Consider the following 15,297-nt stretch of genomic DNA (forward strand, 5'->3'; position numbering starts at 1 on the left):
ATACAAGAGGGAAATGAAGAGGTGGAGTCTCTATGGGTGGAGATACAAGGAGAGAAAAGTAATAAAATCCTCATAGGGGTTTGTTATAAGCCACCAAATATAACAGAAACCACAGAAAATGAATTATTAAAACAAATAGACAAAGCAGCAAATCACAATGAGGTGATTATTATGGGGGACTTCAACTACCCCGACATAGACTGGGAAACTGAAACCTGCGTATCTCAGAAAGGAAACCAATTTCTGTCAGTGACCAAGGATAATTATCTGTCCCAACTTGTGCAGGGCCCAACTAGAGGGATAGCCCTTCTGGACTTAATTTTAAGCAACAGGCCAGATAGAATAACAGAAGTACGAGTCGATGGGCACCTAGGGAACAGTGACCACAATATAATACAATTCCACTTGTCCTTCAGTAAGGTGCCCTGGAAGGGGGTTACGAAAATGCTGAATTTCAGGAAAGCAAAGTTTGATCAGCTTAGAGAGGACCTTCGCCGAATTGATTGGGACAATGTCCTCAAAAATAGGAGCACAGAAAATAAATGAGAAATATTTAAATCAGTTTTACACACCCACTGCGAGCTAGCCATACTATACAGAAATAAAAGGGCTAGGAACAGGAGAACACCAGTGTGGCTAAATAAGGATGTAAAAAGGGCAATAAATAACAAGAACAAGGCATTTAGGAAGCTAAAACAAGAAGGCAATGAAGAAGCATTAAAAAGTTATAGAGAAAAAAATAAAATGTGTAAAAAACAAATACATTTAGCAAAAGTGGAAACTGAGAGACTCATTGCTAAGGAAAGTAAAACAAACCCCAAACTATTCTTTAAACAGTAAAAAGATTAAAATTGATGGTGTCGGCCCTTTAAAGAACAATGAGGGTGAAAGTATAGAGAGCGATGTGGGAAAAGCAAATGTTTTAAATACTTTTTTCTCAACAGTGTTCACACAGGAAAAGGATTTGCCAGGGGAAATGCAGAGTGATAATGTAAACTCCCCATTAAGTATTACCTGCCTAACCCAGGAAGAAGTGCAGAACTGCCTTAGTAAGATTAAAATTGACAAATCACCAGGCCCTGATGGCATTCACCCTCGGGTATTAAGGGAGTTAAGTAATGTGATAGACCGGCCTCTATTCCTTATATTTAAAGACTCTATAGAAACAGGGTCTGTTCCTTTTGATTGGCGGCAAGCAAATGTGGTACCAATATTCAAAAAGGGGTGTAAAAGGGAACCTGGAAACTATAGGCTGGTAAGCTTAACGTCTGTTGTGGGTAAAATTTTTGAAGGGTTTCTAAGGGATACCATTATGGAATATCTCAGTGTTAATAAATGTTTAACTCCATATCAACATGCATTTATGAAGGATCGCTCCTGTCAAACTAACCTGATCAGCTTCTATGAGGACGTAAGCTCTCAAATGGACCAAGGAATCATTGGATGTCATTTATCTCGACTTCTCTAAAGCATTTGACACTGTCCCACATAAAAGATTGGTAAGTAAGATGAGAAAGCTTGGGCTAGGGGAAAATGTGTGTAGATGGGTAGGTTGCTGGCTTAGTGATAGAAAACAAAGTGGTTATTAATGGCGCATACTCAGATTGGGCCAGGGTTACTAGTGGGGTACCACAGGGTTCTGTATTGGGCCCCCTACTATTTAATATATTTACTAAAGTTCTAGTGGATGGCTTACACAGTAAAATATCAGTATTTGCATATGATACAAAACTATGTAAGGTAGTTAACACAAAGGAGGACAGTCTGCAACTACAGACAGATTTGAGTAAATTGGAGAATTGGGCTGAAAAGTGGCAAATGAGGTTTAACACAGATAAGTGTAAGGTTATGCACATGGGAAGGAGAAACAGATGCTACAATTACTTACTAAATGGGAAACTGCTGGGGAAATCAGACATGGAAAAAGACTTGGGCATCTTAGTCCATAAGAAGCTAAATTGGAGTGCCCAGTGTCAGGCAGCTGCCACCAAAGCAAATAGGGTCATGGGATGCATTAGAAGAGGTCTGGGGACACGAGATGAAAACATAATTCTCCCTCTGTACAAATCACTCGTCAGACCACACTTGGAGTATTGTGTGCAATTTTGGACGCCGGTGCTCAAGAAAGACTTTACTGAACTTGAAAGGGTTCAAAGGCGGGCTACTAAAATGATAAATGGAGTTGGTTCACTACAATACCCAGAAAGGTTATCAAAATTAGGTCTATTTACTCTAGAAAAGAGAAGACTTAGGGGAGACTTAATATATATGTACAAGTATATCAGAGGGCAATACAGAGATCTCTCCAATGAACTGTTTGTACTAAGGACTGTGACAAGAACAAGGGGACATTCTCTTCGTTTCGAGGAAAGACAATTTCTGCACCAGCATAGAAGAGGGTTCTTCACGGTAAGAGCAGTGAGGCTCTGGAATTCTCTTCCTGAGGAAGTGGTGATGGCCAACTCACTGAATGAATTTAGGAAAGGAATGGATGCTTTTCTTGTGAGTAACAGTATAGAAGGTTACTAATAACATAATATTATAGGCAGATGGTTGACCCAGCTTTGGGGAAGGAATTTTTTTCCCTATGGAGAAAATTGGCTTCTACTCTGTGGGTTTTTTGCCTTCCCCAGGATCAACAATGCAGAACAGCTGCACTAAAAATAGGCTGAACTAGATGGACATAAGGTCTTCCTTCAGCCTTCAAAACTATGTTACCTGTTAGGTGCCACAGGTAAGTTACAGGTGCTGTTAATTACACAAATTAGAGAAGCATCACATGATTTTTCGAACAGTGCCAATACTTTTGTCCACCCTCTTTTTTATGTTTGGTGTGGAATTATATCCAATTTGGCTTTAGGACAATTCTTTTTGTGTTTTTTCATTTAAGACAAATTAAATGAAGATAATAATACCAAAGAATTTGTGTTTGCAATAATTTTCAGGAAGAAACTGAGTGTTATCTGACAGATTTGCAGGGGTGTCAATACTTTTGGCCACAACTGTATACAATAAAAGTATAGTAGATACAGATGAGAATTGCATCTATCTCAAGTGTCAATACTTTTGGCCACAACTGTATATACAGCATCGAATCCCATTGGGTTGCAAACTAGGAGGCACTGTGGCAGGACATTTTGTTTTTGCAAAGTCAGGACGGCATTATTTGCCACATAAGATCATTAGAAATGAGCTGACACTTTTATGCCCTCTGTAGAAGACAGATCCCACCTAGAGGTGGAAACAGATGTGACTCCCAGTCATGGTGGCTTCACCACCTGTCCCATCTGTGGTGGTGCATCAAGTGAGGTGTGAAATGCATATTATCCTAGCACATACAGTGCCTTGAAAAAGTATTCATACCTTGTGAACTTTGCCACATTTTTTCACGTTACATCCCGAAACTTAAATGTATTTTTTGGGAGATTTTATATGATATACCAACACAAAGTAGAAAGTATTTGTGAACTGTAAAGGAAAGGATACATGGTTTTCTAATTATTTTAGAAATCTAAATCTGAAAATTGTGACGTGCCTTTGTATTCAGCTTCCTGTAGTCTGATACACCTAAATAAAATCCTGAATGACCAATTCCCTCCAAAGTCATATAATTAATAAATTTTGTCCACCTCTGTGTTATTCTCAGTATAACTACTGCGGTTCTGGGAAGGCCTCAGAGGTTTGTTTGAGAAGATTAGGGATCAAAGAGCAACATGAAATCCAAGGAGCACACCAGACAGGTCAGGGATAAAGTTATTGTTTATTGATTCCATGGTGTTTTACATGACAAGGGGTTACATACAAAATACAGATATAATTGACAGTAAACTAACAATGATGGACTGGTGCAGAGGGAAGAGGGCTAAAGGTACTGTCACACTTAGTGATGCACCAGCGATCCCGACCAGCGATATGACGCGGTCAGGATCTCTGGTACATCGCTAAGTGGTCGCTAGTGATCTCCCACACAGGCAGATCTCACCAGCGACATCGCTGGGGACGGGGGTCGCTACTTACCTGTCACACTAGGCAATCCTGACGTCCTCCCGCCCGCGTCCACGCTCGTCTCTCTGCAGGAAGCCTAGCAGGAAGCTGACGACGAGAAACGGTCCAGGACATTCTCGCGCGATCAGCGATAACCAGCGGGGGAGCGGTCGGAGGTAAGTATCAGACACAGAGATATCGCTGCTATGTCACAAAAACCAGTGACGTTATAGCGATATTGCTAGCGATATCGCTTAGTGTGACAGGCCCTTTACATTCTACAGGGTTGCAGAGAAGAATAAGGGTGTGTGCACTCGTAAGCATTTTTTTTGCGGTTTTTTAAGCGTTTTTACCAGCAAAAACGCTTAAAAAATGCTTACAAGAAGGATTCCATTCATTTTACTGAATTCTACACTTTTTGTGCACATTGATGCCTTTTTTCCATGAAAAAAAAAAGCAGCATGCTCATTAATTTCACGGAAAAATCCGCATTTCTAACTATACTCAGACTGGGGATGCTCCGGAAAAAAAAAACGCATAAAAAACGCGCGTTTCCTGGGAAGGAGTCCGGTTTTTAGTCAGGAATTTTCTGCATATGTGGGTACATAGCCTAAAGCATTGTTAGGTTATAAAAATAGCCCAAGCTCTAAACATCTCATGGAGCACTTTTCAATCCATCATCCAAAAATGGAAGGAGTCTAGCACAACTGCAAACCTACCAAGACATGGCCTTCCACCTAAACTGACAACCCTAGCAAGGCGAGCACTAATAAAGACAAGCAGCCAAAAAGTTCCTGGTCTCTCTGGAGGAGCTGCAGAGTTCCACAGCTCAGGTGAGAGAACCTGTTCACAAGAAAGCGAGTAGTCGTATACTCTACAAATGTGCCCTTTATGGAAGCGTGGCAAGAAGAAAGCCATTGTTTAAAGAAAGCCATAAGAAGTACCTTTGCAGTATCCAAAAATCCATGTAGGGGACACAACTAGCATATGGTCGAGGGTGCTCTGGTTAGAGAAGATGAATGAACTTTTGGGACTAAATGCAAAATACCATGTGCAGTGGAAAACGAACACTGTACATCACCCAAAAAACACCATCTCCACCATCACACATGGTGCTGACAGAATCATGCGGTTGGGATGCTAAATACAGGGCAATCCTAGAGGAAAACCTGTTAGCGGCTGCAAAAGACTGGGACCTAGGTTCACCTTCCAGCAGGACATGACCGTAAACATACTGCCAGAGCTACAACGGAATGGTTTAGAACAAAGCATACTCGTGTGTGAATGGCCAAGCCACAGTGCAGACCTAAATCCCATTGAGAATCTGGGCCAAGACTTGAAATTTCAAATTGCTGTTCACAGATGCCTCCATCCAATGTCACTGAGCAAGAGTGAGTGTGCAAAGACCAATGGTCAACATTTTAGATGTGCAAAGCTGGTAGAGACATACAGTGAAGGAAATAAGTATTTGATCCCTTGCTGATTTTGTAAGTTTGCCCACCGACAAAGACATGAACCGTCTATAATTTTAAGGGTAGGTTAATTTTACCATTGAGAGACAGAATATCAAAAAAAAGACAGATGTCTTTAATGCAAGTAACGAGTTGATTAGGAGTGTCTAACTGGTCTGTAGGAGCCAGAACTCTTACTGGTTGGTAGGGGATCAAATACTTATTTCTCATTGCAAAGTGCAATTTTATATAATTTATACAATGTGATTTTCTGGCTTTTATTTTTGATAGTCTAGCTCTCAATGTTAAAATTAACCTACCCTTAAAATTATAGACTGTTCATGTCTCTGCCGGTGGGCAAACTTACAAAATCAGCCAGGGATCAAATACTTATTTCCCTGACTGTACTTAGTGAGAAGTACTTGTAGTATACTGTTACACCACTGTACCTCCATACAGCACATTTTATACCTCCACAGGTTGTATATGCCGGCATACCCCAGCTCTCTATACACCACTACACGAGGCTGAAGTTGGTTTCTTATTCAGCTATTTTTTCTTTTCTGTTTTCTATAGGGTTAACAACAAAAAATAAGCATCACACAATCCTAAACCACAATGCAGCGAGGTGCCCTGATGTGAATACACGTAAAATCAGTGACAAAAACCATAAAACTGGCACAAAAATGGGCATCAAAGTGGGCACCAAGGAGGCCACTGATCTCACACTGGAGACATATAGAACAGGGCGCCCCACCTCAAAAACGGGGATCTCCAGCCTGGCCCAAACGGGTTCTGGGCATCAGAACTGGCATCAAAGTGGACACACAGTCGATTTTGTCAATTTGAATAAGTACCTGGTGTCTTTAAGGGGTTAAATGACTTTGGGCCACTGATGTCACACTAAGAATACACAGATAGTGATGCCCCACATCAAACCCAGGACCCTCCAGCCTATCATTTAACCCCTTAAAAGCATTACTTTCAAATCAGTGGAAAAGGTCTGTTTGCCCACTTTGATGCCAATTCTGATGCCCAGAACCCATTTGGGCCAGGCAGGAGGGACCTGGGTTTTTTGTGGGCCATCACTATCTGTGTATTCTTTGTGTGAGATCAGTGGCCCCAAGTCATTTAACCCTTTCTTCAGTGCCCACTTTGAGGCCCATTTTTGTGCCAGTTTTATGGTTTTTGTAGCTGTTGTTAAGCTGGGCACCTCGCTGCACTCTGGTTTATGATTGTGTGATGCTTATTTTTTGTTGGTAAACTAATAAAAACAGAAAAGAAAAAATTGCCCAACTTCAGCCTCTCTACACGGAGTCCGCCCGTCCCGGCCCCGTCACAGTCTGTCTGCCCCGTCACAGTCTGTCTGCCCCAGCGTCTCCTTATGGAGTAGGTGGAGCTTTCGCGCTCACGCTTTGTGCCCCCAGCAGGCTTCCGTAGTGAGTGTAGCCGCTGAGAGCAGCTGTCTGGACGGTGTCTTAGTTACCTTGCGGGGAGTTTCTTGATCGTCGAGTGAAGGACCGTCGCTGAGGTGAGTGAGAGCGGGACGTCGGTACACGGCTGAGGGCGGGGTGCGTGTACTCGGGGCACTGCGGGCTGCGGCCTGTGCAGCACCACATGACACTGGCTCATTCTGGAGAAGCGGCGCTCCCACAATATGTGGGCTCGGTTCTCAGCCGTCCTTCTCCCCTGTGCCCAGCCTCACCCCGGGCGTGTAATGTGGATGCCGGGCACCTTCTCCCTGGGCTCGGCACACGTGCACACTGTACTGCGGACTGGCTGCAGATTTCATCCTATACATGGCAAATGTTCTGCGTAAACTAATGCCCCAGCGCCTGTCAGTTTGCCCTGCGGACTCCTCTGTAGTGTGGGATTTAGGCCGGGGTCAGAGTGTCAGCCCAGTGTCATTGGTGTGATCCGGTTCTCTCCCATGTCAGAATCCCAGCACAGGGGTGGAGAAGCTGGAGAGCAAAATTACTCCATCAGTCTGCACTCAGGTGACATCCAAGTGCAGTCTGATGTTTCACACCCACCTAAAGACTTGAATGTGATCTCTCACACTAGTGTCTAACAGTCAGCCCCATTCTCATCCAGGTGAGTGGGACGATTCTCTCACCTGTCTCCGTGTGCTGTCCGCACACAATTTGTGTCCGTACTCAGCAGCTATTAATCATTTGCAATGTCTGATGCTGCAGAACTGTAATGTATCTGGAAAAGTCGGATGTGATTACGATGGTCTGTATTGAATGCTTGTTTTTTCCTCGCACTGTATAGCTGAGAAAAACCACCCAGATCTGCCTGGCCTCACTGAATAACACTGGCCCGAGTGCAATCTGATTTTGTTATTATATCGGATTACGCTTGTCCTATTTATGCGCAAGTGTGAATGAGCCCGTAGTATAGTCACTGCTGTAACTTTACTATACTGCCAGCAGGAAGCCGCCGGCAGTGTACCTGCCCTGTGTAGACGAACCTTAAAGAGTTTTTGGCACCACTGCAAGAAAAAAAATCCCCCACAGAATTAAAGGGACATTTTGCGCTGACAGTCCCTTTAGTGACCGCAGGGTGCTGAATTAAAAAGCAACCTCCTGGACCAATGTCGTGCCTCCGCTCTGGGCCCTTTATGCTTCCCTGTTCTACTGATGTACAGAATGTCACGTGACCGCTGCAGTCAATCAAAAGAAGATAAATATTCCTTGTGCTCGTGGACATGGGGCTGAAGGAGTGTGGGGCCGTCTATAGGAAATCTGTACAGATAGGCTTGGTGCTGTATCTCACGTACATTGTGCTTCTTTCTCCAGATTGGAAACTTGTCTCTGAGCCTTTCAGTCACCACCAAAGCACCGACAAACTACTGTTTATTTCTCTAGGCAAGCAATTGGATAACTGGTGAGAATAAAAACAGATTTTTCTTTTTACAGCTCTAGTTGGTTATACTTTATCTAATATATAAAGCTCAATGTGTGTGTGTGTGTGTATGTCCGGGATTGGCATCTGCACCGTCGCAGCTACAGCCACAAAATTTGGCACAGTCACACGTCTGGACCCCGAGAGCGTCATAGGCTATGTTGTGAGGCGAAATTTTAACCCCAATTCACCAAACAATTTTGCCACTATCTACACAATGGGGAAAAAGTGAAAGGAAAAGTGTTGGAGGCAAATTGACAGCTGCCAGATGTGAACAAGGGGGACTTAAAGAATGAGAGAGATGGGGCCAAAGAGTATATACCGTACAGTTGCTAAGGTTGGGCCCTGACACGGGATACTCACCACACACGGGGATATGAACACACACACACAAAATGCGCCACACACTACCACGTGCTTCAACACATATACCACCCTCAGCACACATTTCACCACACATACACCAACCTCACAACATAAAAGCCGAAACACAAAAGTCGCCACTCAAAACTCGCCACGCTGTCCCAGAGCTATATAAAAGATGAAAAATGAGCTGTGATTGGTTGCTATTAGCAACAGTTTTCTTTGTAGACAGTTGGTTGTGGTAACTGAGGCCTAATATTATTATCATTTCTATGGTGTTATCGTCCTTCTGTAATGCTGGAAATTGCACAATTTATTACCGTGCCAACACAGACCACCCTCTGACAAAGACTGCAGGGGGAGCCCAGTATCACACAGGATAGGATTAGATACACGGCTCAGCAGTCAGTATCACACAGGATAGGATTAGATACACGGCTCAGCAGTCAGTATCACACAGGAGAGGATTAGATACACAGCTCAGCAGTCAGTATCATACAGGAGAGGATTAGATACACAGCTCAGCAGTCAGTATCACACAGGAGAGGATTAGATACACAGCTCAGCAGTCAGTATCACACAGGATAGGATTAGGTACACAGCTCAGCAGTCAGTATCACACAGGATAGGATTAGACACATGGCTCAGCAGTCAGTATCACACAGGATAGGACTAGATACACAGCTCAGCAGTCAGTATCACACAGGATAGGATTAGATACACAGCTCAGCAGTCAGTATCACACAGGATAGGATTAGACACATGGCTCAGCAGTCAGTATCACACAGGATAGGATTAGATACACGGCTCAGCAGTCAGTATCACACAGGATAGGAATAGATACACAGCTCAGCACACAGTATCACACAGAATAGTATTAGATACACGGCTCAGCAGACAGTATCACACAAGGATAGGAATAGATACACAGCTCAGCAGTCAGTATTACACAAGGATAGGAATAGATACACAGCTCAGCAGTCAGTATCACACAGAATAGTATTAGATACACGGCTCAGCAGTCAGTATCACACAGGATAGGAATAGATACACGGCTCAGCAGACAGTATCACACAGAATAGTATTAGATACACGGCTCAGCAGTCAGTATCACACAGGATAGGATTAGATGCACGGCTCAGCACACAGTATCACACAGGATAGGATTAGATACACGGCTCAGCAGTCAGTATCACACAGGATAGGATTAGATGCACGGTTTTTATGTGCAATATAATCATTATAATTTGTTATAACTAACCCACAGTTGGTTACTATGCCCAGGCAACGCCGGGCTCTTCAGCTAGTGTAATACATATATTCAGTTATGACTACAGATAGCTAGAGTAAACCATTCCCTCCACATTATGGAAGGGGATATCTTGCTAATCGCTGGGATCCGACTGGTAAGACCACATGCTATGTCTAGATTATGCCTGTCGTGAAGAATGTGGTGTTGTGTATGCTCAGCTTCCCCTCCATTTGTTTGTTACTCTGGATGAAGGATAAGTAAATGCACAACAACGGTGGGAGCCCAAACACTAGGGAAGTGGGGAGTGGAGACCCCTAGACAGATCTAAAATCATCGTCAGCTCAAACCGTCCCTGTATATGTTCTGCACCTATCTCCGAGTAGGAACCTAATCCCTGCCTGACCCTAGCAATAGGCCCTGGTTAGGGAGGGGATGGGGTGTGCACTATTCAGTCCCAACTACAACTAAAGACAGAGGGTAGGCAAACGAGTGGAATACTTAGCTTGAGAAGACAACTAAGATGTCATGCCATCAATCCTCCAAGAGTCCTCTGAGAAAATGAACTAACCGACTTAGTACTTCCAAATAGACAGAGACAAGTAAGAGCTAACACCTGCACCATGCTGCAGTAATTGAATGTATTTAAACCTACCGCACACTGTGCTTCCTGCAGAGGTGATGTTCTCCCTATACGGAGACCTGTGGCCACTACAGCCAATCATTTCCTGTAGTGCATGTGAGGCAGTGCCCGATATCACAGATAGGGGGTCGCTGTGTGTTCTCCACAGGATGTGCATGGAGGCATATGATGGCCATAGGAGTGCATGGCATTTACGAGTTACGGGTGTAGCGGTGACTGCTACGCAGGCTAGAGATAATAGAAATAAGTGTAGTCTTGAACATGCTGGTGTCCAAGGCAGATGAAGGGAAACTTGATGGTGTTGTGAAACAGACTGCAGGTTTTCCATGTGGATGAAGTCCAGAGGTTTCTTTGTTAAAAGCCCTGCAGGAAAGGGTTTGGGTGTGTCAGGGCTAGTTTCAGTTTGATGTAGGTGAGCGTGTAGAGCAGAGGCTCTGCAGAGCTTTGTCTGTGTGAAGAGACACAGGACAGAGCGGAGCCAATAGGCCTGGCACCCACAGCGTACACAGTGGTGCTGCAGTCCACGGTGACTGGTCTCGGAGGTGGACTGTCTTGTACCCAGAGGTGAACCGGAGGTAGACTGTCCTGTGCCCGAAGGTGGACCAGCATGTTTAATGGCTGCAAACAGGTGGATATGGAATCCAGCTGTAATCCTTATGATATCAAAGGCCGTGTACGGTTGTGAGTAAGAGACATTGACACGGCTTTGCAGTCGCCCACAGCTACTGGTCAAAGGGAAGTCCAGCGTGTTTAGTGACTGTAAAGGGCCCGTTACACACAGCTGTCTCGCTGGCGAGATCGCCGATTTTGTGACACATCAGCGATCTCTCCAGCGAGATCGCTGTGTGTGACATCCAGCAGCGATCTGCTCCCCTCCCCCCGGCGGGGTATCGCTGATCGTGCTGGATCGGCCTGGGCCATTTCTTCATCGCTGGTCTCCCGCTGGCCAGCGCGCATCGCTGCGTGTGGCAGCAGGAGCCAGCGACGAGCGATGCTGCACGCTGGTTACCAATGTAAACATCGGTACCTATTAGGGCTGCAGAGCCCTTAGAAACCCGATGTTTACCATAGATACCAGCGTGCACTGCAGGCAGGGCGGGAGGTGGAGGCAGAGCGCCGCACAGACCGGAGTAGCTCTATCTGCTACTCCAGTCTGTCAGACCGGAGTAGCAGATAGCAGAGTTACGCGTGTGTCTGTGCGCTGCTCTGCCTCCACCTTCCGCCCTGCCTGCAGTGCACGCTGGTATCTATGGTAAACATCGGGTTTCTAAGGGCCCCGCAGCCCTTAGAAAACCGATGTTTACGTTGGTAACCAGCCTGCTCGCTGCTCCTGATCGCTGGAGGGGCTGTCTATATGACAGCTCACCAGCGATCAGCTAACAATGTCCCAGCGATACCATCCACGTCGGATTGTTGGTGGGATCGCTAGGACATCGTTATGTGTAACGGTACCCTAAACATAAGGATGCTGTGTAGTATGTAGTGCGGTGAAATGGACACTAATACTATGCACTGAGATTATATACACTTGTGTGAATTTGGTGATTTAATGCTGTGAAGAAACACATTAAAGGAGTTTTGTGTTTGAACTTTGTGGGTCTCTGCCTCATCACTGCGTAAGTGTGCTACCGCTACACTACATGGATTACGGGGAGGGGCAGGAACAGGTGTTGTCTGAATGGGAATGGCAGGGAATTGGTAAGGGAAGTATGACTTTCTGTTTTTTTGGTGTGTTTTTTTTTTTCTAGGCCAGTCTGACCATTTGGTAAAAAAAAAAAAAATATGCGCAATATGTGGATTTGTCACATTTTTGTCACATTTTTTTCTGAACAGATTTGTCAAAAACCCTGCTGGGTTTTCTTGCTGCCAGCCAAGTGAATGACAATTCTGAAGTCTTCTGCGCACGTTGCTTATTTGTGATTTGCAGCATTACAATTTCATTACATTTCATTACAATTACACAGGTTCAGTATTTGGTCAGTATTTTACATCAGTATGTGTAAGCCAAAACCAGGAGTGGAACAATCAGAGGAAAAGTATAATAGAGACACGTCACCACTTCTGTATTATCACCCACTCCTGGTATTGGCGTACAGATACTGAGGTAAAAAACTCATTTATTTGGATGTGTTAAAAATAAATGTTCCTGTGCTGAGATAATCTTATAAATGTGCCCCTGCTGTGTACTGTGTAATGGCTGTGTCCGACCGTGCAGGAACATGGTCTGATCACACCACAGCTCCTGGGCAGGGGGGACGCAAAAGAGTATACCGACATGACCGCATGGGATCACAGCTGATTCTTTCTGTGAGATAAAGCGTTTCCCTGCATGTTTTAAAAAGAAATGTTTTATCTCACAAAAAGAATCAGCTGTGATCCCGTGCTGACGTGTCTATTTACTCTTGGGCTTCCTCAACATGTCTTGTATTTTCAGCATTATGCCACAGTGAAGTATAATGATGCAGTTGTGTTTTTTTTTTTTGGTGCTATTCTCTCTAGTAATGGCTTCCGCTGTAGTGAGCTTCGTCCCCACCACTGCCTCCCGCTTTGCCTTGCTGAAGGTAGACAGCAGCAGTGATTCTGACTCTGAGAAGACAAAGGGCAGCCGCAGTGGAGGAAAACTGCGAGGACCTGCTGCGGGTGGAAAGAACAATGCAAATGAGAAAAAGAGGGAGAAAAGGAGGAAAAAGAAGGAACAACAACAGAGTGAGGCTAATGAGGTACACATGTATGATGGGTGTTAGTAGTGTGTGAGAAGGTGATCCAGCTTCTCGATGATGTTAAAACATGTGAAATTTATTCAAACATTTTAAAAGATCTATGACATTCAGTACTAAAGGTGAGGCTCAGGAAACGACGCATTTCAAACTCTTAACAGCGTTCTTCCTAAAGACCTGATGGGAAAAGTTTCCCATTTACCCTAAATCCACAATAAATGAATCCAAAAGGATAAGTTACATGACATTAAAACTACCGTATATACTAGACTATAAGCTGACCTGAGTATAAGCCAAGGCACCTAATTTTGACACGGAAAACTGGGTAAGGCTAGTTTCACATTAGCGTTTTTTTGCGCAGCGCATCGGGCGCATAAAAACCACAATGAAAAACGCAAAACAAACGCGCGTTTTTTTTTAGCGTCATGCGCACGCTAATGCGTCAAAACGCAGCGTTGCTTGCGTTTTACATGCGTTTTTGCATGCGTGTGCGTTTTTTATGCACATGCGTTTTTAGGTGTGACATTTTTTCCATTGTCTAGAGAACATTCTAGACTTGTTTAACTCAAAAACGCATGCGCAAAAAAACACAAGCGTGCGCAAGACCATGCGCACGCATGCGTTCCCATAGACTTCAATGTGTTTTTTTTTGCAAATTCCGTGCGCAAGCGTTTTTTTGCCGAGACAGGGCGCACCAAAAAATGCAGCATGTTGCGTCTGGTGCGCCTGGCGCAAAAGACAAAAAAACGCATGCGCACAAAAACGCAAGTGTGCGCACGACCATGCACACGTCATGTTAAACATAGGTGCGCAGTGCGCACGATGCGCTGCGCACAAAAGCGCTAATGTGAAACCAGCCTAAGCTTATTGACTTGAGTATAAGCCGCGTATGCATTGTCTCCTCATCCCTGTCCTGCTGTGTGTGGCTCCCCCCCCCCCCGTCCTGTCCTGCTGTGTGTGGCTCCCCCCCCCACCCCGTCCTGTCCTGCTGTGTGTGGCTCCCCCCCGTCCTGTCCTGCTGTGTGTGGCTCCCCCCCGTCCTGTCCTGCTGTGTGTGGCTCCCCCCCCCGTCCTGTCCTGCTGTGTGTGGCTCCCCCCCCCGTCCTGTCCTGCTGTGTGTGGCTCCCCCCCCCCCCCGTCCTGTCCTGCTGTGTGTGGCTCCCCCCCGTCCTGTCCTGCTGTGTGTGGCTCCCCCCCCCCGTCCTGTCCTGCTGTGTGTGGCTCCCCCCCCCCCCGTCCTGTCCTGCTGTGTGTGGCTCCCCCCCCCCCGGCCTGTCCTGCTGTGTGTGGCTCCCCCCCCCCGGCCTGTCCTGCTGTGTGTGGCTTCCCCCCCCCGTCCTGTCCTGCTGCGTATGTGGCTCCACCCCCCCCCCTGTCCTGTCCTGCTGCGTATGTGGCTCCACACCCCCCTGTCCTGTTCTGCTGCGTGTGTGGCTCCCCCGTCCTGTCCTGCTGCGTGTGTGGCTCCCCCCCTGTCCTGCTGCGTGTGTGGCTCCCCCCCTGTCCTGCTGCGTGTGTGGCTCCCCCCCTGTCCTGCTGCTGTGTGGCTCCCCCCCCCCCCGTCCTGTCCTGCTGTGTGGCTCCCCCCCCCCCCGTCCTGTCCTGCTGTGTGTGGCTCCCCCCCCCGTCCTGTCCTGCTGTGTGTGGCTCCCCCCCGTCCTGTCCTGCTGTGTGTGGCTCCCCCCCCCCCCCCCCGTCCCGTCCTGCTGTGTGGCTCCCCCCCCCCCCGTCCTGTCCTGCTGTGTGTGGCTCCCCCCCCCCCGTCCTGTCCTGCTGTGTGTGGCTCCCCCCCCCCCGTCCTGTCCTGCTGTGTGTGGCTCCCCCCCCCCGTCCTGTCCTGCTGTGTGTGGCTCCCCCCCCCCGTCCTGTCCTGCTGTGTGTGGCTCCCCCCCCCCGTCCTGTCCTGCTGTGTGTGGCTCCCCCCCCGTCCTGTCCTGCTGTGTGTGGCTCCCCCCCCCCCCCGTCCTGTCCTGCTGTGTGTGG

The 15,297-nt window shown here is 46.4% G+C and overlaps 1 protein-coding gene across 1 annotated transcript in view; it reads left to right on the forward strand.

Annotated features, from left to right (window-relative positions):
* Positions 1–6,762: 6,762 nt before the first annotated feature.
* Positions 6,763–15,297, forward strand: part of GKAP1 (G kinase anchoring protein 1) — a 65,704-nt gene continuing 57,169 nt past the window's right edge. The window contains exons 1-3 of the mRNA XM_073546026.1: positions 6,763–6,966; positions 8,237–8,324; positions 13,097–13,317. Of these exons, the coding sequence (XP_073402127.1) occupies positions 13,099–13,317 (219 nt within the window). The 5' untranslated portion in view covers positions 6,763–6,966; positions 8,237–8,324; positions 13,097–13,098. The remainder of the gene's footprint in view (positions 6,967–8,236; positions 8,325–13,096; positions 13,318–15,297) is intronic.

This window comes from Dendrobates tinctorius, unplaced genomic scaffold (assembly GCF_039654945.1).
Source record: "Dendrobates tinctorius isolate UK_male_01 unplaced genomic scaffold, ASM3965494v1 ptg000144l, whole genome shotgun sequence".
NCBI lineage: Eukaryota > Metazoa > Chordata > Amphibia > Anura > Dendrobatidae > Dendrobates > Dendrobates tinctorius.